At 38.6% G+C, this 24,369-nt stretch overlaps 6 protein-coding genes across 7 annotated transcripts; 2 read left to right on the top strand and 4 right to left on the bottom strand.

Moving 5' to 3' along the window:
- The first annotated feature begins 302 nt into the window (after nucleotides 1-302).
- Nucleotides 303-3,188, top strand: ctbs (chitobiase, di-N-acetyl-). Its single transcript, XM_030784822.1, has 7 exons — nucleotides 303-452; nucleotides 694-832; nucleotides 1,036-1,244; nucleotides 1,491-1,662; nucleotides 1,797-1,894; nucleotides 2,218-2,379; nucleotides 2,556-3,188. The coding sequence occupies exons 1-7, from the start codon at nucleotides 336-338 to the stop codon at nucleotides 2,778-2,780; spliced, it is 1,122 nt and encodes a 373-aa protein (XP_030640682.1). The 5' UTR covers nucleotides 303-335; the 3' UTR covers nucleotides 2,781-3,188.
- A 204-nt stretch (nucleotides 3,189-3,392) lies between these two features.
- spata1 (spermatogenesis associated 1) lies at nucleotides 3,393-6,681 on the bottom strand. Its single transcript, XM_030784344.1, has 12 exons — nucleotides 6,646-6,681; nucleotides 6,380-6,486; nucleotides 6,088-6,205; nucleotides 5,818-5,871; nucleotides 5,295-5,646; nucleotides 5,035-5,131; nucleotides 4,897-4,930; nucleotides 4,442-4,559; nucleotides 4,189-4,314; nucleotides 3,924-4,099; nucleotides 3,635-3,733; nucleotides 3,393-3,509 (listed from the first exon to the last, which is right to left on the bottom strand). Exons 1-12 carry the CDS (start codon nucleotides 6,679-6,681, stop codon nucleotides 3,393-3,395), a joined length of 1,434 nt encoding a protein of 477 aa, XP_030640204.1.
- A 574-nt stretch (nucleotides 6,682-7,255) lies between these two features.
- rpf1 (ribosome production factor 1 homolog) lies at nucleotides 7,256-10,970 on the bottom strand. Its single transcript, XM_030784324.1, has 9 exons — nucleotides 10,691-10,970; nucleotides 10,446-10,502; nucleotides 10,217-10,297; nucleotides 10,030-10,125; nucleotides 9,664-9,817; nucleotides 9,382-9,464; nucleotides 9,002-9,183; nucleotides 7,978-8,104; nucleotides 7,256-7,764 (listed from the first exon to the last, which is right to left on the bottom strand). The coding sequence occupies exons 1-9, from the start codon at nucleotides 10,928-10,930 to the stop codon at nucleotides 7,723-7,725; spliced, it is 1,062 nt and encodes a 353-aa protein (XP_030640184.1). The 5' UTR covers nucleotides 10,931-10,970; the 3' UTR covers nucleotides 7,256-7,722.
- Nucleotides 10,971-11,515: 545 nt separating this feature from the next.
- Nucleotides 11,516-15,184, bottom strand: dnase2b (deoxyribonuclease II beta). The gene is made up of 7 exons (XM_030784343.1): nucleotides 15,148-15,184; nucleotides 14,605-14,665; nucleotides 13,794-13,962; nucleotides 13,342-13,420; nucleotides 12,605-12,766; nucleotides 12,300-12,497; nucleotides 11,516-11,957 (listed from the first exon to the last, which is right to left on the bottom strand). Exons 1-7 carry the CDS (start codon nucleotides 15,182-15,184, stop codon nucleotides 11,623-11,625), a joined length of 1,041 nt encoding a protein of 346 aa, XP_030640203.1. The 3' UTR covers nucleotides 11,516-11,622.
- Nucleotides 15,185-15,914: 730 nt separating this feature from the next.
- On the top strand, nucleotides 15,915-18,925 carry uox (urate oxidase). The gene is made up of 8 exons (XM_030783576.1): nucleotides 15,915-16,048; nucleotides 16,431-16,643; nucleotides 17,051-17,167; nucleotides 17,274-17,352; nucleotides 17,565-17,751; nucleotides 17,854-17,977; nucleotides 18,132-18,215; nucleotides 18,541-18,925. Exons 1-8 carry the CDS (start codon nucleotides 16,028-16,030, stop codon nucleotides 18,613-18,615), a joined length of 900 nt encoding a protein of 299 aa, XP_030639436.1. The 5' UTR covers nucleotides 15,915-16,027; the 3' UTR covers nucleotides 18,616-18,925.
- A 1,450-nt stretch (nucleotides 18,926-20,375) lies between these two features.
- On the bottom strand, nucleotides 20,376-22,206 carry samd13 (sterile alpha motif domain containing 13). Of its 2 annotated transcripts, none has more exons than XM_030784988.1 (4): nucleotides 22,087-22,206; nucleotides 21,239-21,278; nucleotides 20,905-21,019; nucleotides 20,376-20,794 (listed from the first exon to the last, which is right to left on the bottom strand). In XM_030784988.1, the coding sequence occupies exons 2-4, from the start codon at nucleotides 21,274-21,276 to the stop codon at nucleotides 20,651-20,653; spliced, it is 297 nt and encodes a 98-aa protein (XP_030640848.1). In that variant the 5' UTR covers nucleotides 21,277-21,278; nucleotides 22,087-22,206; the 3' UTR covers nucleotides 20,376-20,650. The 2 variants fall into 2 exon arrangements, with proteins under 2 accessions (XP_030640848.1, XP_030640849.1); XM_030784989.1 differs by having other exon boundaries at nucleotides 20,905-21,016.
- Nucleotides 22,207-24,369: the final 2,163 nt, after the last annotated feature.

Below are 24,369 nucleotides of genomic sequence, written 5' to 3'. Positions count from 1 at the left end.
TATGTGTTATTCTATTGCTTAGGAGGCATTACAGAGACCCTAATAGCCTTCAAACATCAACAGAAAACCTTTCAGAATTACATGGAAAAACTAATCTATCCAAAAGCAAATATATTTCCTGTATGGTCTCTAACTAATCACGTTTGTTTAACTTTTTAACGAAAATGTTATTCACATAATAGTATTCATTTTCAAGTAATGAAAAATGTCCTTCTGGCGCTCCGTCCTTCAGGAAGTAAACACCGGTTTGTTCATCATGTGATTTTATTCAAATAGGAGAAGTGTCGCTGGGAGTTTTCGGCTACAATCTCTGCGTTTTCCTAACTTTTATAGTGATGTTGCTCCTTTATCTTCTTGTCGCTCAAATTCTTACGCTGAGCGTAGGATCAGAAACGTGTCCGTGCACAAACCAGGAGCTCTGTCAACCAATCCAAGCTGAGAGAGAATTTGAGGTAATTTCTCAGTTTGAAATAGTGAAGTAGTTACGTGAAATTTAAGTGACATTTGTAAATTTGGTGACTTCACTTGATCCTGCGAGACTATAGACAAAACAGGGAATGAAGTCATCACTGTGGTGTTCGTGTCAGAATGATGAGCTACTACGTTTTTAAGTCTACTAGAGCCCCGATGTCATCCGCCTATTGGTCATTTTATAACGCCTTGAATAAGCTCCATGTCTCCCTCTGTCATCAGGTATTTGTATTTGATGTGGGAAAGAAAGACTGGAAATTCTATGACTGGTCCAAAGTTACAACAGTAGCTGCTTTTGGAGAATATGACCCAGACCTAATGTGCTATGCTCATTCCAAAGGTGCTCGTCTTGTTTTAAAAGGTATGAGACCTCTGCATATTGTACATTAGTAAATTTAATTAGACCTGTCTTTCATCAATGTTTCAATAGGCGCTGAAGTCCCTCATAGCACAAATCATCTTGCACAGATGGACATTATCTTCCTAGTTTGCTTTTGGGCGTTCTCATCCAAATTAGACAATGATGGGACAGAATCCTTACGCTGTCTAGCATGTCATTGGCAGGTGATGTCCATCTCCCAGAAATTGTGGATCCTGCCAATAGGACAGCTTGGATCAAGAAGCAAGTCAATCTGGCAAAGGCACAGTTTATGGATGGTATAAATATAGATATCGAACAAGCAGTGGCTCATGCCTCCCCGGAGTACTATGCTTTGACTGCACTCGTCAAAGAGACCACAGAGATTTTTCATAAGGAGATTCCAGGCTCTCAGGTGATGTGAACACATGTAGCATAAACTAACTATATGCCACTCATGTTTACTGAAATATTGCCTGTCAGAAAGAACAATAGATGCGAGCTTCTGGGTATTTTCGTGTAGTGTCTTTGAAGATTTCTTTAGTGGATGTAATGCTAGCTTCAGCTAGAGCTGATAAGGTGTGTTTTCAAATGATGAAAAATATCTTTCTGTCTGCATGTATGTACAATAGGTGTTTAAACTCTTCTGTCTGATTTGTAGGTGTCATTTGATGTGGCATGGTCACCCAAGTGCATTGATAAGCGTTGCTATGACTACATTGCCATTGCTGGATCATGTGACCTTTTGTTTGTGATGTCTTACGATGAACAAAGTCAAATTTGGGGTGATTGTATCGCAATGGCCAATGCACCCTATAATCAGACACTGACAGGTGAGAAGTGATTCAGAGTTCATTCGGTATTTGATGTACTTTTGATGTACTGATGTTATTGATGTGTTATTAACTTATACTCCACCCACTGAATGTAAATCGCATGATGTTTAGTTTATTCTTATGTCTTTTAGCCTATGACCAATACATTGGAATGAAAATTGACCCAAAGAAACTTGTGATGGGGGTTCCATGGTATGGTTACGATTATACATGTCAAGACTTTTCAGAGGTAAGTATCCTCCAAACATGAAAAAAATATATATAAATTAAAAAAATATGTGTGTGTGCATATATATGTATATATATAAAATGTGATGGCTATGTACATGTTGCCACCATAAACATTTGACACAGTACAGCATTTTTGGTTTGACCACGAAAATGTCTCTGTATTTAAGCTTGTGGCTCCCTGATTTCTAAACGATTCATCAGTTACCTTATTTATTTTGTTTTATGCACTGTGGTGCAGAATACGATTTGCGGAGGATGGGTCAAAACAAGCTGTCGTCAGAGAACTGTGTCCTCTTGTCAAGTGTCCTCTTGCTCTTACAGGGAGGCGTGTGCACGATTCCCAAGGTGCCGTTCAGGGGGGCCCCGTGCAGCGATGCAGCAGGGAGACAAATAGCTTACCATACGATGATGAAACAGCTCAATGCTTCCATGTCCGGCAGATTATGGGACAAAGTGCAACAGGCCCCCTATTATAACTATAAGGTATATCAGTTTAAGATAAAGACAGAACAGGAGTAAAAAAAAGAAAAAAGAAAAAAAGAAACACTTCATACTGTTCTCAGTAATATATTATAAACTAACATAGCCTAAATTACAGACAAAAAGATTGTTGATCATCAAGCGTCTGTTTTGTCATATTTTCGATTCACCGTAAACAGGACAAGGAAGGTCGCATCCACCAGGTATGGTACGATGATCCGGAGAGCATCTCTCTAAAGGCAGCCTATGTGACAAAGCATGGCATGAGAGGCATTGGCATGTGGAACGGAAACCTCCTAGACTACAGTAACAATCCTGTTGCACGGCAACAGACTAAGGACATGTGGAATGCCCTCACACCAACCCAAGGACTAGACCTCCAAAACAGTCTCCTTGGATCCTGAAGTTATTCCCATAAGTCAGTGTAAACTTTTGTCTCAGGGCTGAAGGGAAAGGAGGAGGAGTATCTTTCCTTTGAATTCATGGTGTTTACTAACACTTGGATTCAACTGCTTATTTTATTGCAGTTGTAAGAAGTGATTGCGGGACATTGTCTTAAAACAAACAGCGCAGATGTTGAATTGTGTTGACTTCAACTTGATTGAAAATGCACTTGAATCTTTTTTTAAGGCAGAGATTCTAATCACAAATGAAGTTTTAAAAAAAAGCTTGATTGTATGTCCTGTATCTGGAGCCATACTGTCTTTGGCATGTATTTGACATACCACGCAAACCACGCAATTAAACCACGGCATAGCGGTTACCATTTTAGTAGCTCAAACGTGTTTTGAAATAAATGATTTATGATTCTGCTATTTTGCACTGAATTATGGACACACAAGATTGCATGAGGCTGCATAAAAACCTTTTATGATTTTTCTTTCATTTTCATCACACAAAATATTTCTTTCTGTGTCTATGTGTAGAAATAACATCAAAATTCTCAATTCAAAATTTATATATATTTTTTTAACATTTGATAAAAAAACATCGGGGTTGCTCAGATTTATGTTGATTTATGATCGACCAAATCCTGACCCAGAGTCAACAATAATGGATCCACTTAGTGAAGTCTTCTTCTGTAACAGTTCTGCTTTTAGCGCCCCTAGCTCTGTAGCCGCTTGCTTCCTGAGCTGAAAATGTTAAAAAAGAAAAAAAAAATCAGCAGAAATGTAAAAATTATTATTCAACAGTAACTCTAAAAGAATTTTGTAAAACTTTAAAAACTTTGTAATAAAATGGGTTTTTTTTCCAATACCTTAATCTCTGTGGCAAGTTTCATTTTAGCATCCTCCACATTCTTTCTCAGATTCTCTATTTCACAGTTTTCTGTCAAAATCTGAATAATGAGTTCATTCTGGAGACAGAAAAGAAAACGTTTTTGTCACCATGACCCATCACTCTGGCGCACTTGTACATCCAGCGTGTTTGCTTAACCTCAAAATTTACATGATGCATTTAGTTAACGACCTCCTGTAAAGTGGTCTTTGTTCCCCTCTGCTGGGCATTTAAGGAAGAAAAAAAAAACAATATTCGAGTGAACTCACTTTGGTTCTCGAAATACCCAGTCGTTTATGTTTGCTTCTTCCATCCCTTGCTTGGAGCTGTTGCAAAAGTTTGTTATACGACGTCTCAAGTTCCTGACGGAGAGCTTTCAGTGTTTCCTCTAACGGCGCGGTGGCCTTCTTGGTATCGAAATACCTCCTCTTCCAGCTGTCTCGAGCTAACAGGGAAGACCACAGTTCTCTTACATGATTTTACACAAAGTCGGTTTCCTGTCAAGATTTTGGAAACCCGCAGGTAATACCATACCCTGGTTCCTGCGATGCCTGTTAAGTGCGATAAGCTCTTTGCCTTTTCTCAAAAGGTCTTGCCGGGTTTTTTCCAACTGCTTCCGCTCCTCTTTGACCAACCTAATTTGAGCAATAAGTTCATTCCCTAGAAAATAATATGAGTTAAAATATATGAATAAATAATATGAAAATATTAATATAAAAAATACAAATTTATTGGCATTCTGATGAACTTTATTCTTGATATGGGAAACATTAAACTACTAACTTACTATTGGTTGAGAATACAGTGGTGGCAGGCTTTCGTGCAGGAAGGTCAGGAGATGAATCTGCACTTGGAGAATTACACTTCACGGGAACTGATGACAGTGATGATCTATTCTCGTGAACCTTCAGAGCAGTTTCAAAACATGAGAGAAAGAAAAAAAACCGAAACATTAACTGGTATTTTCCACCGAGGAACGTAATCAGTATTTGACCACCAAAGAGGCCACCTGCAGGCAAAGGAATTTTGTGCAGCCACAAAACCTTCATGGCCTCTTTACAAGAACTCGTCTTTTACAAGCAACAAGGTTTCCTGTTCACCAAGGAGATCTTTAACAAAGCTATGCTCAAAGAAAACTGCTCCAAGGAATGTACGTCTGGAACAGAATGAATGAAAGTCTGAAGTACAATGTAGGACACTTTTCAAGTGCTTTTCACTGTAAACAAGAGAAATTTGTCTTACCTCATTAGGTGGTCTCTTCTGGTTTTTGAACTTCCTGTTAAAGAAAAAAGAAAAACATTTTCTTTATGGTGAAAACTTATTCAATAGAATGAACTTCAATATCCCTTTACACTTGGCCTATATATAATGAAATATAACCTGTTTTGAGAGGGGGTCTCATCTTCCAGTGACTCTGGTATTCCTGAATCCCTGGTACAGTTTCTTTTGAAATGATATTTCTTTCTCGTTGGTGCTCCTGATTGAGCTGGAGACTCTTTCACAGAGAGCACTTCTGCATTTACAGAATGAATCAAATCACTCCATAACCACTGATCAGAACGCATACATCTCACCAGTATACTATTTCAGAAAAAATATTCATTTCACAGATTACTGCACTTAACTGAATGGTAATTTACCAGCTGGTTTCGTTGCTAAAGCACAAGCCTGTTCTTGCACAGTTGAGGACAAGTGATGGACTTCTCCCCAAGGTGAATATTCGGAGGAAACACAGTCCTCCTCCTTCACCTCCGGAGAGCCGGAGCTCTCTTCATCATCAACACTCGGAGCTAGAGGAGGCGATTCAGGGACTTGTTTGATTAAGGGAAATTTAGTGGACTCCTTTGTCAGTCTTGAAGCCTGTGGTGTTTTGGTAGGGTAATACGTCTGAGGGTCTGCGTTATAACTAAGTGTGTCTGGGGAGAAAGAGCGTGAGCAAACGCTACTGGCGTTTTCCAATAACGGCAACAGGTACAACTCTGGATGAGGGGCCTGAACGAAAGAAAATTAATGGAAAGAAAAAATTAAGTGATGCTGAAAACAGGCAGTTTCAATTTATTAAATGCAAACAAAAAACTTTTCGTGATTAATCGAGTGATCAGAACAATAAGATCCGACGAAGGTATACAATCGTCGGAAGTGTAGGACATTCAGCTTACTTACGTATGGCGGAGCAAAGGATTTGACTCTCAGATCTCTCTCTTGTTTTGCTTTCACCTGTTCAATCAAAGTAAGTCTGAGATATACGGAGCTAGGTCTGAGCTAGGTCAAGCGTGCTATCTCTTGTTTTTCAAAATCAGGTGACTGGTTGGGTTGTTATCTCTCTCCCATGAACGCATATGCGTGAATGCACAAAAATTAAACAGAAATCGTTTGCAAATTAGTCTACGTATTGTCAGGTGTCTTCGTATTGTCAAGTTCCAGGCTACTCACCAGTGCCAAACTCCGGCCAACACATTTGAGGAAACAAAATTTGCCTATAGCTTTGTCAGCTCCCAGAAGTGCTCCCAATTCCTCTCGAAGTGTTTTAAGATTAAGGTCTGGAAACACTCTGGACCAAAAGAAATTATTAATTATGTATCGTTCTATATACATGCCCAGACAATGCAGACACTGTATTTTGCGGGCCTCGCGAGCTGACTTTAAATGATCTGTATGATAACATCAACTGATTATCCAGCAACAAATAAACATTTTGCTTTTTTATTTTAAAGCTCACTCTTACCTAATGAAACCTGCTGATATGAAGCCGTCGATGGCCTCAACTGACACTTTATTTAACCTTGCATTCCACTGTTCCTCGGGCACGTATAACACATGGAGCTCCACACACTGTGAGCAGCATCAAACCCAAGCAGATTATAAATTGAATGATCCTTTTCATTTAAAACTCACAGCAGTCGCATTTGCGTCACATTCATTACAAACGAAGTATTTAATACTGATTTAATACAATGTAAATAACTGTGCTAACTGACTGTGTATTCTTACCTCAGAAATAGCGGATTTCTCCACAAAATTGCTCATAGTGAAGGACCGGTAGCGAATCTACATCATCCTAAAATAGAACTTCATGAACAAAATAACTTTTTTGTATCGGAAGCGCTTCTTCGCTGTCGAGCATACATTTGTGGTAAGAGCGTCTCGAGGAGGGAGTGGAGCAGACTGCTAAGTAACAATCTTGTGTAACCAAACAGTACTAGACAGCTCCTGTAACGGTATCAAGTGCGCCGGACCATGTCTTTCCGTTTTATCGCACTCACAATGACAATGGCGGTCGTCGGACTAAAATCCTGTTTCACACAGCAGTAACTAGAACAACTGATGAAAGAGTAGTTTATGATTCAAAAATACCAATTTGTCTGTCGAATATAGTTCACTTTGCATATGACTTTTGTACCACGCTGCATCCCAAAACATTCTGCATTGCTTCCACTGGTAATTTTTAGAAATACTTCAATACGTCGTTTTTGCCAGAAGATGTCGCATGTATAATATTGTGACCAAACATAGAATGCTAGAGTGCCCCCCAAACAAACAAAGAAACCATAGAGTCCGTTTTCAGCAAGAGCTGGTACTTTACTCTTTAAATATATCATTTGGGCAATTCACCCAGCACAACATCGTTTTAAAAGTACAATCATTCGTTCGCAAAATGTGGAGCACTGAAGCCGAGGATTTTAACCTCATAGGTTTCCAGCTTATCAGTCAATCAGTCAGCTTCTGAACAATGAGATAAACTATTCAATATTTAAATGTGATGCTGCAGACACTGTATCGCATTAATTACAGATGTTAATCAAGTTTCTTGGTAAACACATCCTTTATACGAAATCACAGGACACAAGATGTGTACATGCTTCTTTAATATAAATTCACTGTACATAGTTTATTTCCAATATTTCACTTAGGTGATCTCACAAAGTTCCCAAATCCATTAAACAAATGGAAGTTTTTTGTTTTTTTCCAGGTGTTCTACAAAACAGAGAAACCACACAATTGCATTTGTCTGCCATTATAAAAAAAGTATACATGTCCTTGAGTGACTGGATTGTTTTCCCCACTCATTTAAAGATGGAATTTCCTCCTGCTCGCGTCCATCTCGTGACGCTGAAATGAACAAAAATCGATTGATTAATTACAAATCTGCATGACGAACGTTAAAAACAAAACAAAACTACAGGTCATTTACTGCGGAAAAACTTGTCTCAATTAAAGACGAACAAGACTTTGGAAGTTGGATTCGATAAGAATCTATTTAAACTCGTTAAAAAAATGTGGCAGGCTCTTTCGGCAAGCAAAGATGTGAACAAACTCACTCACATTGTGAACCCACTCATACTCGCCAAACTTGGAGTCAAAAGTTCCCTTCTGGAGTGAGCGCAACTTTAAGGTGAAGCGTGGTCCTAATTCTTGAATGCCAACTCTTTTTTCATTCTTGAAAATGTATCTTTGAAGGGAGAAATGAGTATGTGTGAGCAAACTAGGCCTGGGCTGAAGGAAGTGTTTTATTAGCTTGGATTAACATTTCAGGCAGAATTATCATTTGACTTGGTCATCGTAACATGTCAGTAACAGATCATAAAAATCATGAATATATTTATGCAAGCTGACAAAGGGAAAAGAACAAGTCAAATAGACGAGACATATTTGACCTAGGAATGCTCAGGGGGAAAAAACAGTATGCCACAATTAGTGGCCGGGGCCTTTATTTACCTCAACTGAAGAAAGAACCAGGCCTTTATTTATGACTTGTCCTTTTTTAGTAGTCTATTTTAGCAATGCACTGCTCGCTGGTACTCGTATCAGGCCGATACAGCATGTTAACACTCGTACTTGGTATCGGTATTATAATTTAATTCTTCCAGTTGCGAGTACACAGACGTATAATGACTTATGTTCCACAGGGAACGAAGAGGATTAAGTAAGTAAGTAAGTAAGTGTGAGAGAGCGGAAATGCCTCTCTTTATTAAGAAAAACTGTCCCCCTTACCTTTACTCAGCTGAGCTAGATACGGTAGGCTATGTTTGTTGTCAGTTAGCCAGACTGTTTGCTGCTGGCTTTTGTAGAGAAGGCACTGAAACATTTCTGTGTTTCGAATACTAATCTTTTTTTTTTTCCCTCTTTTTACCCGGCCTGTATTTGGAACCGGCCTTAATCTGCCCAAACGCGCCCTCGGCTACATTTCGAGACCGGGCCACTGTTTGAGAATTCACGGCGGGCACATTGTCAATAAAATGTGGCAATTTCACTACCAGTTTACAAAGAGCTTAGCAACACTAGAGCACGCTCAGACTGTTTCCACCGTAAGGTACGAACGTTAAGGCGACTGCAAAATGGGCTTTACCTGTGAAACCTGAAGAATATGAAGTCTCGCTGATTGTGAAAGGTGGCCACCTGACGGCCGACGAACTGCGGGTCGTGGGGGAAAAGCGCTGCAAACAAGCGACCGACGGTGTGTCCCAGCCTGGTGGTGAAGTTGTTGAGGATGACCTCTGGGTGGTGCTCCGTTGGCTCTTTCCCTCGCCTCTGTTCAGCACAAAGGACGGACGGGAAAGGGGTGCGCGAAATAAAAAAAACCTCATTGAATGACGCGAATGATACAGTATTACAAGTTCATTAGACTGATTCATTCACTCTATGTCGGAGGTACACAATATCTTACGTTACAATGTAAAGCGACGGATGACAGAAAAGAGAGAGAGAGCTCTGTGCCGCGGTACGTACCTTCATCTCCTTGCGAAGTCGAACGCTGCTGACCTTGAAGTGTGCTGTGGGGCCGTCTGGAAGATGGCAGAGAACCATGCCGTCTTTGTTACGATACAGAGTAAAGGAATGTACCATTCATTAGAGGGCTATCCCAACAACGCCGTGCAACTTTGAAAAGATAATAGTACAACCCTCAGCTGATCGATGGTGGAACCAAAGAATAAAATGCTGCTTTTTTTTTTTTTTGTAAATTTTGGTTCAATAACAGTAAGGCACAATTTTTTTGCGGTCAAAGGATACTGGGCACTTTGCGATCCTCATTAATGACCATCAGGTATGTGAAACCTCTTGCTATACACTGAGGGATAATTCTCTTCAGCGCTAGGCCTCGCCTGTAGTAAACATGTGCGTCTGGGATGATCGTTGCTAGCTGCTCACAAAACCGCACTGTTCTCTGAAAACCATGAAAGAGGGGGGGGGGGGGGAAACCATCAGCAGAGTACAAAGATTTTTAAAATGGTTTAAAACCTTTAAAGCCCTATTCCTAAAATTCCTAATTGTTAACTCCAGTTGCGACCCCTGGTTTGATAATCTGAACAGCTGTAGAACAAGTATACGAATATTCCAGTGTGCAAATAAATAAATAAATAAAACCAGAGCACTCACCCCTCTGGGTCTGTCTGATGTGGTGATGAGAACTTTGGGATTTGTTAGTCGGTTGAAGTAAGCTGAAAACTCATCTGTTCCCTCATCAAAAGCAACCTATACACAAATACACAACGTGAGTGTCACAAACGAGTATTTCAAACACCTTATGTTTTCACCTCAAATACACTGCACTGTGACCTCTCACCTCTTCATCCTCAGGATCTACTGTGGTTTCATCGTATATTCTCTGGTTTTCAATGGTTTTTGGGACCTCTTTGGGTGGAGCCTACAAAAATGCAAAGTACAGATATAACTGTGATCATTTTAACACATTTTGTACGTGCTGCGCTTGTCAAATCCTTACTGACGCGGTGAAAAATGCTATAGATCCACGACGGAAAGTTATGGTGGCGTTACTTGGAACTTGCTTTTACCTTATCCCCAAGCGCTTGTCTTTCTTTTCTCCTCTTCTTTCTCAGCTCCAACTTTTGCTAAAGTACAAAGACAGAAAAAATAGGATATTTGTGTGTATAATTTCCTAACTACGTTGAAGTAATGGACGCCTTTGGTAACTGCATGGAGATGATAGCATTGAAGGAAGGTTACAAGCAGAGAATACATGACAGTAACAGTTTGCTGACAACAATGATAACTGTTGGTAGAAACTCTAGACGTTTACCTTTCTTTTCTCTTGTTTTAATTTCATGAACATGCAGTGTCTCCGCTGTTTGTTTTTGATTTCGGATAAACTGAATGTAGGAGGAAAGGAATTTTCAGTGGGATTTCGGGCAGGTTCCGTGACGCTGTCCTGCTCTTTTCCGTCGTTTTTTTCAAGACATGTTTCCCGTTTCTTTTGTTTCTTAACTTTCCCCTTTTTCTTCTGTCCATTTTGCGTGTCTGGCTGTTCGTCGATATCCATTTTTTCGTGTTGCTAATGCTTCTGCTCTGATTCACGTGTCTTTTCGTGAGACCACTTCTACTTCCTCTTAAACAGGAAGTTACAACATCGTGGTTGTGTTAGATGTGTTTTCGTTCGAGGGACCCCTAGCGGTGACTGTAAGGCTTAGCCATTGTAAAAAACGGCTAGCTGGGCTGAGAGGAATGGCCAAAGATTCAAATCTGAAGTATGAAGCTTCAGTGCTCGACTTTATTTAGCCCAACTGGGAAAGTGACTCTAATATGCTCTAATTCTCTAATATGTCCTTATAATACGTATTCAGTAATGTCAGAATTTACTTGATTTTTGTCAGAAGTTTGTTGTGATTAGGAGAGAAAAATGTATGTGCATGCCGTTTTGTTTTTGCTTAATTTAACATCGTCAGTCCATTGTAGTGATTTAATTATTAGTTACACAATATTAATAACACTATAGTACACTCACTCCTGAAGTGCTTATGGAGAGTTGCTCATGAAAAAAGAACTCACGTCGGTCAATATAAGAGGATAATCCTTGTCTCACAGAAATAAAGAAAAGGATTAAAAAAATGTGCTTGATGAAAAAGACAAAAAGAGATGAAAAAGAAAAAAGACAAATGTAATCATCCACACATATCCAGACCAAAATACAATTTTGATTATCATATGTCTAACGGTGTGACAGATGTCTTTGTCTTAACATCCTATGTACCAGGCCACAGCCTGGCGGAAGGCGTCGTAAATGACAGGGTTTTGAGTGCAGACGAGCCCTCCTCCTCTTTTAGTCTGCCCACTCCCCCTGTTGAGATCCCCTAAACATGTCCAGCGGTTCTTATCAGACGAAGACACACACCATTTCGAGTGGTCCTCGTAAGACCTGAAAACAGTTGGCCCTGGTAGCTTGACCCTTCCGATGTTCATCACATGCTTAGGTAGGGAGCAGTTGGAAGGAAGCCCATGTATGTTGTGTTGCCATGTTTCCGCTAACAGGTTCGTGTACAAAGTCTGTGCAACCCATGCAGCGTAAATGTCTGTGAAGGAAAAGCAACAGAGAAACGTTTGACACATTTGACAGGCAAAGCACATGTAATTTCCTTACATTGCAAAAAAACAACAATAAACAACAACAATAAACAAGTTTCATAGTCATGGTTCACATATTATAATCATCTACACGTTTCACAAACTTAATAAAATACCAGTAACACGTGATAGAGAAGTGCTCAAAATGTAGACAGTTTCATGCTGACATAGACATGTCCCCAGTTACATAAAAACCGCTGTAATACTGTGTTGTACTTTGGAATAAGGAAATGTCAACAACCCAACATGCTCTACTTCACAAAGATGGTCCAGGGTAAATACTCCCTCACCATCAACGTAGTTCTGTGACTTTGCAAAACTGAAGAAGCTCTCTCCGCCGGCTGACACCAGTTTCTCCAGCCGTCTGTTAGTAACGAGTGCTGGTGTTTCGCCTTCACAAAGCTGTGCCAAGCTAGACATCTCTGAGCGAAAAGCGACGGGCACGGAGCAGTTGTACAGTCGCGGGTTTAGATAGCCAAACTGCCGAGCTGTAAAAGATCAGATGTTCATTTTGAGCGTGTGTGTGTGTATGTGACTGCCTTTGTTAATTAAAAATGTATGAAATTTTATTCTGGAATTTGTAGTTCATGCTCACATATCTGACGAAACTCGGCGTATCTATACGTGATGCACAGAGCGTTCTGGCCGTAGGGTTTGCCTGTGGAGGGATAGCCGTAACCGCTCTCAGGAAAAGGGGGGAAATGTGGGACGCTGTGGATAAGCCAAAATCCTTGCAACTTGTCAAAATGCAGAGCACCTGTGGACGATATCCATAAGACACAAGATATGCTTTACGATACGCGTCTTCATAAACTTATTGGAAGGACTGTGATACTTTGAACTCAATACACGAACGTGCCCGATCAAAAAGTTGATTAAACAATTTATTTTTCATGGGATATCAACTTGTATGTAAAATAAGTGGGTGGGTGACATGCGTATTCTGTGCATATTGCATGTGCTATATATGTGCTATATATATATGTGTGTGTGTTAGTGTTACATCACTTCACAGGGCTGAGCTACATAAAGCGCCACGAAAAGGGTTTTATATGAAGAGCTAAGAAAAAAAAAAAGAACCAAAAAATACAATCAGTTCTAAGTCAACAAAAGTTATCACTGTTGCCCTTTGTACTGTTCCTCCTCTAAAATCACTGCAATGCATTGGATGGTGACATTTACACTCACGAAGACTGGATATCTGAATGTAAACAGTTGAAAGCAAAAAACATCAAAGTACATTTTAAGGACTGTTCTTGTTAGATGAGTGACCTAAGATGCATGTTGAACAAAATTAGAACAAAATAATTTTTCACAATTAGAGAAATGTACCTTTTGTGTGTCCATAATTACTGTAATACTTCAGCACTGGTGGGCCATCATTATAAAAAGCGTATGTCGAGCTGTTAGACTGTATGAAATGATCACAGGTAATTAATAATAGAATTATGATATCATAATTAAGTATTTGCTTAATTACTGTTAAATCATTTTTCAATGACAGACTGAGATGAAATGAATTTACACAGAACTGTAAGACTCGAATGCTTTTCCCACTTGCTCGATTATTTTAAAATCGCCTTTTTGCTCATATAGCTTCTTTAGCAGAGAAATCCCGGCGAGTCGCATTAATCTGAAAGCCAATTGAGGGAACAAAGAGTGACAGTCTATCAGTTTAAGTAAAGGCATGTGAGTGCCTGAATGCGTTTTCATGTAACGTATTGGATGTATATGGGTGGAGGTGGAGACTTTTATAAAACAAACAGATGCTTAGAGGCCCTCACCTGGTAATTCTCGTATATTTGGTTCAGTGTGTTCCCCAAAGCCCCATGAGTCTCATTGATCAGAAATTTACTCAGTTGCCAAGTCTTCACTGAGGGATCCAGGTACATATAGTCAAGTCCACTTCCAATACTTCCCTCTCTATATGTGGGCAGTTTATAGATGATAAACCTTCTCAGAGGACGGGTGAGAAAAACAATGTCAGGACTATAGATTCCATGGGCGGAAAAGAAACAACATTATAGACAGATTCTCCTGTGAGGCAATTTCTCACCATGAAGGATCACAGGACATTGATATTTTTTTTTTCCAGACCCCAGCACAAACACAGCAGATCTTTTGAGACAGGGTCCCTACATGTCAGTGCAAATTAGGACTCAGGTACAGAACTAAGACTAATACTGCAGAGGTGAGATCACTTTCTGTCTCTTGTGAGTGAAAGACTGTAGAGGTGACAACAACACACACACAGCAACTCATAACCATCCCCAAAATACAGTGTTATAAAAGAGGGGTGCTCAGTTATGTGCTCATATGTTTGAGGAGATGTTTCACACATTTTTAAGGAGAAACTACAAGAGTGTATTCAAACGTCTTGCTGTCGTAGCGATGACAATTTACATGAATGATAGGGGCATTCAGACCTTAATATATATGTAGGGAGAGAGAGGAGCAAAATACATATACACACTCTCTCTCTCTCTCACACACACACACACACGCACGCACACGCGCACACACATACACACACACACACACACACCCCTACACAAACTTTCAGAATCATCAAGCTACATCTAGTATCGATCCTACCAGTCGACAGGCTGTCCATCTTCATTCAGACAGGATATTTGTGCTTTACAGAGAATATTTCCTGAAAGCACATTAAGAACAAACAACCAGGAAACGCTTGAAAGGATCATTTGAAATGTTCGAAGTGAGCAAAAGACAAACTTGAACGTAGGCGAAAATTCTGTGTGTCACGGACTTCTCTCCTTTGTTTCACACTTGAGTAATACTGAAACCCCGTATGTCAAGACATATGAAAATATGGAAGAGGAAGTAAAATCTTTTGTCCCATGACTCCTCACAGATATAGCACAGACGTTGCCTTTATGCACTGGTGTCGGATCTGAAGCCATTACCCAAATTCCGTCTTTTGTTTACGTATGCGTTTGTCCCAAGGGTTTAACCTACTCTGGTCCTTAGTTTCTAAACATTAACACTGTTATCCCGTTGTTCTTCTTTGAAGTCTTAGTAAATAGAAAGCTTTACAGGCCTGAATCCTTGGGAATAGCCTTCTTGCAAACCTGTGTATGTGTGCCTGTCAGTCTGTTGGATTGTCTTGTAACTGACTTGACTGATGGAAGATCAGAAGTTCTGGGGTCACCATTACCAAACTTCCTTTGTTTTAAGATTGAATAGTGACAGCTCTTCTTGCTACAGCTGTAGCACGGACACACGTTGCCACAATATGTATGAAATGACAAAAGCAGTGATACATGACAGGGTACAATGGCATCTAAGCACCATGCCGTGCTAATAACATAGGGTTTTAACAGGGTAATGACTTACACAATGTTAACAGAGTGCCCGATCAAAATCTTAAATATCACGTTGACAGAGTTTGTCATTTGAGAGATTTTCTGCAACTCAATGACACTGACTATGGCCACAATTCTGGGCCCTGTTTCAGAAAGCCGGTTTAGTGAAAACTCAGAGTAAGTAGTAAACCTTCTAATAGGAGAGCCCTATGGCTTTGTTTTGCTAGGAGAACGAAGCAATAGGGCTCTTCTATTAAAAGGTTAATTTCTTCTCTCTCATTTCGTAACAGCCTAGGATTGCACATGTATCTAGCCTCTTCTCCAGAGTGTGACAAATAACCTGTCATCTCAAGTACCAGTTTGAGATCAAACCCAAATTGAAGTTCAAATTTTCAGTTTAACAGGATGGAGCAAAAGGATTAAACTTAATAAAAGTTTAAAGGGAGACGTAAATTGAAATTAAGAGATTACATTTAACCTGGATTGAGTTTTTGGTAAAACAGAATGTTAAAAAACGTCAGTTTAAAAATTAATCCCGCAACCCAGCCTCACGCACGGCTTCATTGCACAACGCACACAGGTAACACCCCTCTCCTTTAAAAACAAAATCCGCTATCTCCACCAAATCCCCCTCCTGGAAAACAACCACAAAGCAAAAGGTACAGCAGGCCACACAGCACAAAGAGGGCAAAATGGAACCTGCATCCAATCAGGTAGAGACAAGCTTTTCACGCAATTCTTATCGTCAGTTTCATTTACCTTTCCTTTGTAATGTGCTGAAATCATATTATCAATCAGTTAATTTTGCTATGTATTTTATTGGGACAATTTCTATCTGTCTGTCAAAAAAGGCACAGATATTCTCATTGCTATGCTAAACAAACACGGATGAATTATTATTATTATTTTTTTTAGTGATTTATTATGTTATCTGTCATACCTGCAAGTAGTCACTCTTTTTTTTTTTTTTTCACCCTGCAGAGATATGAAAAAGGGATTACTTTAAGTACCTTAATTAACTATGACAATACATAACTAACCTTTAAATAATTATAAAATAAATTAAATCACCTTATCCTTCGTGAATTCTTGTAGAATGTGGAGTTTGTACGAACGGGTTACGGGAAGAACATTGTGAAGGTGCTGCATATCCGACGTGAGGGAATGCACCATTACATCACCGAGCTGAAAGCAGATGTACAGCTCACACTCAAGTCGCGCAAAGACTACCTAACGGGAGACAACTCTGACATTATCCCCACGGATACTATCAAGAACACTGTTCACGCCCTGGCCAAGTTGAAAGGCGTAGGTTTCTTTAACAGTTTACGCTCAAAAATTCACTAAACTTAATATACTGGACAGATGAAAGTACTGTTCCAAGCTTTCAGTATTAACTGTTTTCCTACCAACAATAATGACAAAAATGTTATCTTCTGGGGGTGTTCTATAAATATTCCGATTTTTTGGTTAGCCAGATAACTGAAAACTGATTTAAAACTGTCCAACTGGGGAACAGTCTTGACTGTTTGATTTAAATTTTGACAAAAGCTAAGTGGATGATTTTTGCTTTGTGTTATACCCTTCTAAAGTCGTTCAAGTTACTTATACTGAAATTCCTGAAGTCTTTGCCTGTGGAAATACAGGCCTCTGTGTTATCACTGATGGAAAAGCGTTCTTGGGCAGACTAATGTTGGGGCTTGTGTCTCTGGTAGGTCAAAACCATTGAAGCTTTTGCAATGGATATCTGTGAACATTTCCTTACTGCTTTCACACATGTCACAAGAGCAAAAGTGAACATTGATCAAGCTCCCTGGAGAAGACTGGAGAAGGTTATGTCATTCATTCATTCATTCATTCATCATGTGACCTCAGTCACTCTTCAGAGTGTTTCCAGACTTCTGTAATGACAATGTCATATAAAACTCTGTTTAACAGAACGGCGTTGAGCATGCTCATGCGTTCATATTCTCACCTGAAGCTTGGCGCTTCTGTGAAGTTGACCAGCTTTTGAATGGTGAGCATAACTACAGGTGAAAGGATTCAAGATCTGGAAACTCAGGGTCACAACTCTGACTTTGTGCTTCACCCTAAGCCATAGTTGAAAACCTAAAAAGAAAAAAGAAAAAAAAGAAAGAGAGACGTTATAGACAAAGATCTTTCAACATCGTGGTAACAAATCGTTCCTGAAAATACTTCAATACACTCTCTCATCTTCTGTCCCCAAAGAGAAGCCAGTTATCCACAGTGGTGTAAGAGACATGAAGGTCCTGAAGACAACTCAGTCTGGTTTTGAAGGTTTCCTGAGGGACAGGTTCACTACCTTACAGGAAGCCAAAGACCGGTGCTTTTGCACCTCCGTGTATGCTAAATGGCGCTATAACACGCATCAGAACGTGCAATTCGATGACGCGTGGTAAGCTGAACTATCTGCCAAATTCATTCATGCATCAAAATTTGACTTGTCTTACCTGTTACATTCACTGACAGCATCATAAATGGTGGTATTTTGTTGCAGGAAAATGGTTAAGGAGACCATTATTGAAAAGTTCGCTGGTCCCTACGATCGCGGGGAGTATTCTCCATCCGTTCAGAAGACTCTCTATGACACACAAGTTCTTGTGCTAGACAGAATCCCAGAGGCAAGTCAAGAAACCCCTAAACAGCTGATTAACATGTGCTGAAAATGTTTTTCGGTTAGCATTGAGTAACCACGCAAAAGGGCCTGCTTAATTATGACGCTGAATGAAAGCAGACTTGTTTGTCATGCTAACATTTGCGTAATGTGCATTTCAGGTGGAGGAAATTGAGATAGTCATGCCTAACCAGCATTACTTCACAATTGACATGACCAAAATGGGAATCGACAACAAGGATGAGGTGGGCATTCGTAACACTCAGCTGGAGGAAAGAGGAACTTGTTTAGAAATAAATTTAGTGTCAAGCTTTTCACCCAGTAACACAACTGGTAAAGTTCTCAGAGTCAGGGATCACAATCAAAAGCATCAGGGAGAGAAACAAGACCATTCAAGAGATAAAAATTTTACGTTTTACTTTTCTAAGTCATGTTATAAAAGGAGATTTCATGTTATACATGTTAAAAACATGTTCCCCTCCACCCAAGCCATTTTAAATTCTGTGTCAGCAGGTGCATTTGGATGATTTTTCTTAATTTTGGTCCTTTCTTCCACCCCCCCCCCCGCAGGTTCTTTTGCCTCTGGATAACCCATCTGGAAACATCACCGGAACAGTACGGAGGACACCAAAGGCTAAGTTGTGACATGGGCAAAGAAAAGAGAATGACAGACCACACAGCAATTTGAGAGAATTTTAATCACCAGCAGAAAAAAAAGACCCCACAACTGTCAACTGTCGAACCCACCCCAAAAAAAAAAAAAAAAAAGAGAAAAAAAGAGTTTAATTTAAACAAATAAATTAAATAAATTAAAAAGCTAAAACAATGCCCCATTTCTTAACCGAACTTTCATAACTGAGCATATTTTCAGCAATATATAACTGTTATTATGGTAATAATGAAGCATTATTGTAATAAAGAATGGTGTAGGTATTAAACAGAACTACAAAGTGAAGTTTATTTATGTCACTTAGCCAATTAGTTGAACTGACGTGAGTGAACTGGTATTGCAAAGCGTAGATGAAGTTGCCATATTTGTGAATCATTCAAAATATCATTGAACATAACTGTAGATCAACATTCCAATAAAACCCCAAAACAAACAAACAAATAAACAAACAAAACAAGCCAAACAACATATTCTTAAACATACAGTATGAGCTCTTGACAACTAAAATTTTCATAAACACCAAAATGTTTGAAGACTTCTTAAATTATTTTCAACACATCTTTGATTGTTAATAAATATTTTACCATCTTATCAACATGCATTATTACAATAACTTGTTCCTTGGTAAATTCCTGTGTTTTCAGCAGTGGAGGAAAACTGAGGCAGGTTTTGCAATATAACATGACTTGATAATTTTTCTTTCTGCTTTCTACATTTTAATGAAGTGAGGACCAACTGGGCAATGGATGCATAACATTTCTTCACAGTACCAACTCCTGCTCAAACCTGTGAAAAATGACAAATATACCATTAAGGGGTTAAAAATGTTTTGGAGAGCATGGTTATGACTTATCTGAATATGGGCATATCTGGTTACTCAGATATCTTCCCAAAAGAAATTTAAATGTCATTTAGTAGTTAACTGTTACAAATAACTTAAGATATGCACTTTACCAGATTTACCAATAATGGTAAGTTACAAATAATAGTAAGTAATTTGCTGTTGAAAGCATGCCTGAATTTTTTTTTTTTTTGAGAAAGCACCATTTATTGCAATCTGTAGACACACACCATGTCTTCCTGTATCAGACATAAATGTAAGATGGAGAAAGTGGAGAGGTATTTTTCTCTCTCAGAGTAAAGGAAAACACCTCTGACCAGGTCAAGCACCACTAATCATGAACTGACATTTCACTGCTGCTGTCAGCCAAATAAGCAGTTTATCGTATTAAATATACAAACCTTACGTGTAATGTTCACAAACAGCTATACAAAACAAACAAACAAAGAAACAAACAAACAAGCAAAAAATCCAAACATGACTCATTGTTTCAGAGTTCAAATTCTGATCAATTTGTGCTGCAAATTCATTTACAACAATTCAATTCTATTCATACTCTTAAAAAAAATAAAGAAAAGAAAACAGAAAAATGATTCACTTATTAAATAAATACAAGCCCTTCCCTGTATATACCCTCCTGCCTCTGACATCAGCATAAACCCCTTTCCCACTTCAACCCTGTCAAAAGATGTACTGCATGCTATGTTTATTCACTGAGCAATGTCACATAGATTAGTGTTTTAAAATTTCAGCATGTGACACAAACATACTTTTTTTTTCACATTACAGGCCACATCATTATTCAGAAAGTCTAGATGATTTACAAAAAAAAAAAAAAAAAGACAAACAGTGCTTTTTTTTTTTTTAATAAAGTTATATACAAGCCTGAAAAGAGGAACAAGAACAAACTGGACTCAACAAATCCTACACAGCATCCCTTCATTTAAGTAAACAATTCTCCATGATAAACGCACACACAGTCCATTCAGACCAAACAAACAAACAAACAAACAAACAAAAAGACAGGACGTTCACAATTGAATTTCATCGTTTTCTTTTTTCCACCTAAGCTGCATACGATGCAAAAGAGGGAGAAGTCTTTGCTCTCTGCAGTTACCCTGCTATTTCCTTGCATGATTGTCTTCCACTGTCCAGATCTGTCCATCCTGCTACGACGCATTGCTTTTCAAGTGTTGGGTCTGAAGGGGCTTCACGTGGTACTCATATATCTTGAGTGCTGGGCCCAGTTTTATTGAGAGTCCAGTCAGAACATCGTTGCGAGTCATTAACAAAAGTGATTTGCCGTCAATTTCCTGTGGGAACAAAAAAAAAAAAAGATATTTCTCTCTGAAAAGTTAGGTAAAAAAAAAAAAAAAAAAACATCGGATAAACATCCAGATCTGACAGAGAGATGCCACTCTACCTGGTCCTGGAAAGCGTTTGCTTGCTCCTCAAATCCAGTTGCTTTAAAGTAATTGACAACATCTGCTACTGCCCAGTGGGAAGGATCAGGAAGCTGACCATTCTCCACAGAACTGCTACAGAGATGAATGATACATTTTTATACAATGCATTCGCAAGAAGGTTTGAATTCAAGCTATGGAACACTTAAGGGTTGCTAAATTTCACTGGCTAAAAAAACGGTTGCCATGGATACTGTTCAACTCTGTAGGAGGGTCAATTACAGATAGCATTTCTATACCCCACACAGATGATTTCAGATAATACAAATGATGAAATCATTAAAGTTAATATACCTTTTGGTGTCCATTGATCCATTTGTCTTGGTTTCCATGGCTGCCAGAAAACAGAGTATATAAGTGAGAGTACTGGTTGAGATTTAATTAAAGTGATGTCAAGGACATATTTAAAACCCTTTTTTTTGGTAAAAATGAGTACAAAATACAACAGAACAATTTCTGAAGGAAAAATCTGATCTTAATGGGTTTTTTTTTTTCTTTTTAAAAAGGATAGCAGTTCATTCTAACTCAGGCAATCTCTCTCTAAAATATATTTGAATACACATAGCCTTCTGCATCTTGCTGATAACCAATTACATTTAAGTTAGCATTAACCAGAAAAATGAGATGAACCAGTATCTTATCCAACAAAGCAACAAATCAAGACCTGTATAGGCCAACTCTACAAGATGACTAGTCTTGGAAACGCATTTCCACAATTTCACACGCTGAAAGGAAGCAGTTGCTAAGCAACATGCTTGACAGCAGTAGTTTGTATGTAAAAGAAAATCGAGAACTGCAAAAACATGCAGCCAGCGTAGTATAAATCTGATTATGATAGTTCTGGTCATTGAAAATATTCTAATGGTAAAGTGGTATCACAATTGTGAGAATGAGACTACTGCTGATGAGGTACCCATAGTCCCATAGTCTACGGTCCTTTAACACTTTCAAAGTCACATAAATGCACTGAAATATTGAAATATATTGCTCAGATTCGAACCACAATTTGAAAAGTTATGATTTTACGATCTGGCATCTGTTCATTTGTAGAAAATCAGTATTCTGTCATGTATGACTGTTAAACTGTTGTGTTACAGGACTGACAGAACCACAACCATGCTTCTGAGAAGAGAAAACATTACCTGTTTGTTACTTGTGTCCACTTTTTTGCCTGGTGTCTTCAGCTCAAACTTGATGGCATGTTCACTCAGCCAGATTTACTGTTTGCCCAGTGCTTTAAATTGTCTCATGTCCATAAGAGAAACTACCAGCTCTGTTTCAGTATCTCAAATTCCTAAACAAATCCAGGACATAAATACTTTAATGAACGCGATTGGGTACAATCTCAACTTTTGTCTAGGCCACTAAGGCTCCTCGACTTTAAGCCTTACACAGTTATTGGATTGGGAGCTTACATACCTATCACAGTCGTTTTGTAATTTCTTATCTCATATGAGAACGAAAACGTTACAGTACACTCCATAAACTGGAAACAACTGTGTCATAGCGTGAGCACTTGTGTGTTCTATTCAGGGGTTCTAGGTGTATTCTGATGGTAGAGTCAGGTAAATTAAGAGCTTATTAAAGGCACAATTATGCTATTATTTTGACAGCGTCATTCTAATGACAGTAGCACAAAACCACGAGGTAGTACTTTTCTTTAAATATCGAATAAAGAGTTAAAACTAAACAAAATATGTCCCAAGAAAACACAAAAAGCGTTTCAATAATTTTCGGTTTCTATATAGGTTAGAACAATTTTTGCTTCTTGCTAGCCAAGTTAGCTTGGATTATTAGTCTGCCCGGTACTGCAGTTCAGCCTAACACACTGACTTAATGTATTATATGAGCTTTAAGAAAAAAACAGCGAACAATATGTACCAATGAAATAAAATGAGGACTGGAAGCAATATATTTCCATCACAATGTTAGCTAATTAAATCTCTCCGTTGAGAATAGGTTGGTAACCTAATTCATAAGAGCCACGTTAAATATGATGCGAGGTAACTTTAAGTAATGTGTCTGACATCTGAAATTTGTATTCAGTTGTTAAATTGCATAGAATCAAAAATCTGTTCTACTATAGCATTAGGGAATTAGCTGATGTTAATGTATTAGCTGCTAAAAAAAAGGAATCTATTTGGCTGACTAGCTAAATGAACTAACCTAGCTTGCTAACTGGCTAGCTGGTTAGCTTACCTCTTCCTCCCCCATTGAATGGACAACACGTCAAACACTATGTAATATTAATGCACATACCTTTTCTTTCCGAAGATGATTTCTTTAAATTTTTGATTCATGAATAATTTGTTATTTTTCCGGCTCGTTCCACCTCAGACAGTAACAGTTCAGTTTTGTCGCTACAAAATCCTTAAGTCTATCCGTCCAATCACACAAAGCCTTGGTTTGACAACCAATACACTGAATTATGGGGGCAGTAGTCATGCAATACAGGAAGGGCATATAATTGATCGTTTGTTGATTAATTCTTTCTGTTGTAACAGGCTAAAAGGTTAGATTAGTGTGACCAGTCCCAGTAAGGATATGGTCATGTGTTCTTAAAGTATTCTTATCTCTTCGTAAAATTAAACATGTGCTATAAGGTAGAAGAATGCAAAAAGTGACAGTATTACTAGTCAGTCCGATGGAAAAATGTAATTAGATGCTTTAAAAAGACTAGAGAATTTTTTTTTTGGCTTCAACAATGTCAAATTCTGTTGTGTCACACATGATTAAACGATTTCAAAATATTTCAGTATACGAAGTGGGATTCTGGTCAATCCTTACTACAGCTACATGGTTTTTTATAAAGTGGCACGTTATGAAATGTTCCGATGATATACTACGTGTAGCTATAATCTGTTCCACTGCGTGTCCTTTTCCAGCGTTTTCCAGAATTTCCCCACATTAGGTCGCGTCGAACTACTCTGCACATGAGTAAAAGCAGGGAGGTCTCCTCACAAACAAAATTACTTACCAAGGTACCACTTTCAGTTACATTATATATCTCAAAACATTTTGAAGCGTCACTTTCAATAACACCGTGTCCATGTTATTTACACCGCTTCACAGTATTAAACCCTCTGTACTCTGAAATATTTCTTGCAGACTGAATTCTAATGGACTAAATTAAAATGTAACGTCATAATACAAATGACTGTCTTTTATTCATTACTGTGACATATAATTTGTTACATAAAATATGCTACAGCGAAAGGGGTTACACTTTCCTTGAAAATACATATAATTATGGATGGGGTAAAGTGTCAGCTTTCTAAATGACATTGTGCAAATTATCATACAAACTAAATACACAGACATTGTATACTACAGTCCATACTGGCAGGTGAGAGAGTTAAGAATTTGTTTCAAATCTTATTTTTGCTTTGGGAGTGTTCTGTGTTCTATAACTTGGCCTTTAAAAC

The sequence above is a fragment of the Chanos chanos genome, chromosome 9 (genome assembly GCF_902362185.1).
Source record: "Chanos chanos chromosome 9, fChaCha1.1, whole genome shotgun sequence".
NCBI lineage: Eukaryota > Metazoa > Chordata > Actinopteri > Gonorynchiformes > Chanidae > Chanos > Chanos chanos.
The sequence above is the reverse complement of the archived record's forward strand: the minus strand, read 5'-3'. Positions and strand labels throughout refer to the sequence as shown.

What these genes read in the sequence shown, in the direction of transcription:
- ctbs (XM_030784822.1), top strand. Translation starts at nt 336, where the DNA reads ATGTTGCTCCTTTATCTTCTTGTCGCTCAAATTCTTACGCTGAGCGTA. An exon ending in TGCTCGTCTTGTTTTAAAAG is followed by an intron (nt 833 to 1,035) that starts GTATGAGACCTC and finishes TGTCATTGGCAG; the next exon opens with GTGATGTCCATCTCCCAGAA. An exon ending in CATGTCAAGACTTTTCAGAG is followed by an intron (nt 1,895 to 2,217) that starts GTAAGTATCCTC and finishes TTGCTCTTACAG; the next exon opens with GGAGGCGTGTGCACGATTCC.
- spata1 (XM_030784344.1), bottom strand. Translation starts at nt 6,681, where the DNA reads ATGAGCAATTTTGTGGAGAAATCCGCTATTTCTGAG. An exon ending in TTTAGCAACGAAACCAGCTG is followed by an intron (nt 5,132 to 5,294) that starts GTAAATTACCAT and finishes CAGCTCAATCAG; the next exon opens with GAGCACCAACGAGAAAGAAA. An exon ending in CAGGCATCGCAGGAACCAGG is followed by an intron (nt 4,100 to 4,188) that starts GTATGGTATTAC and finishes CTTCCCTGTTAG; the next exon opens with CTCGAGACAGCTGGAAGAGG.
- rpf1 (XM_030784324.1), bottom strand. Translation starts at nt 10,930, where the DNA reads ATGGATATCGACGAACAGCCAGACACGCAAAATGGACAGAAGAAAAAG. An exon ending in GACAAGCGCTTGGGGATAAG is followed by an intron (nt 10,298 to 10,445) that starts GTAAAAGCAAGT and finishes GCATTTTTGTAG; the next exon opens with GCTCCACCCAAAGAGGTCCC. An exon ending in TAGATCCTGAGGATGAAGAG is followed by an intron (nt 10,126 to 10,216) that starts GTGAGAGGTCAC and finishes ATTTGTGTATAG; the next exon opens with GTTGCTTTTGATGAGGGAAC.
- dnase2b (XM_030784343.1), bottom strand. Translation starts at nt 15,184, where the DNA reads ATGGTGACCCCAGAACTTCTGATCTTCCATCAGTCAA. An exon ending in TCTGATCTTCCATCAGTCAA is followed by an intron (nt 14,666 to 15,147) that starts GTCAGTTACAAG and finishes ATGTGCTTTCAG; the next exon opens with GAAATATTCTCTGTAAAGCA. An exon ending in GATGGACAGCCTGTCGACTG is followed by an intron (nt 13,963 to 14,604) that starts GTAGGATCGATA and finishes TCCTCTGAGAAG; the next exon opens with GTTTATCATCTATAAACTGC.
- uox (XM_030783576.1), top strand. Translation starts at nt 16,028, where the DNA reads ATGGAACCTGCATCCAATCAG. An exon ending in CCCTGGCCAAGTTGAAAGGC is followed by an intron (nt 16,644 to 17,050) that starts GTAGGTTTCTTT and finishes TGTCTCTGGTAG; the next exon opens with GTCAAAACCATTGAAGCTTT. An exon ending in GTGCAATTCGATGACGCGTG is followed by an intron (nt 17,752 to 17,853) that starts GTAAGCTGAACT and finishes ATTTTGTTGCAG; the next exon opens with GAAAATGGTTAAGGAGACCA.
- samd13 (XM_030784988.1), bottom strand. Translation starts at nt 21,276, where the DNA reads ATGGAAACCAAGACAAATGGATCAATGGACACCAAAAG. An exon ending in GGATCAATGGACACCAAAAG is followed by an intron (nt 21,020 to 21,238) that starts GTATATTAACTT and finishes TCATCTCTGTAG; the next exon opens with CAGTTCTGTGGAGAATGGTC. An exon ending in CAAACGCTTTCCAGGACCAG is followed by an intron (nt 20,795 to 20,904) that starts GTAGAGTGGCAT and finishes TTGTTCCCACAG; the next exon opens with GAAATTGACGGCAAATCACT.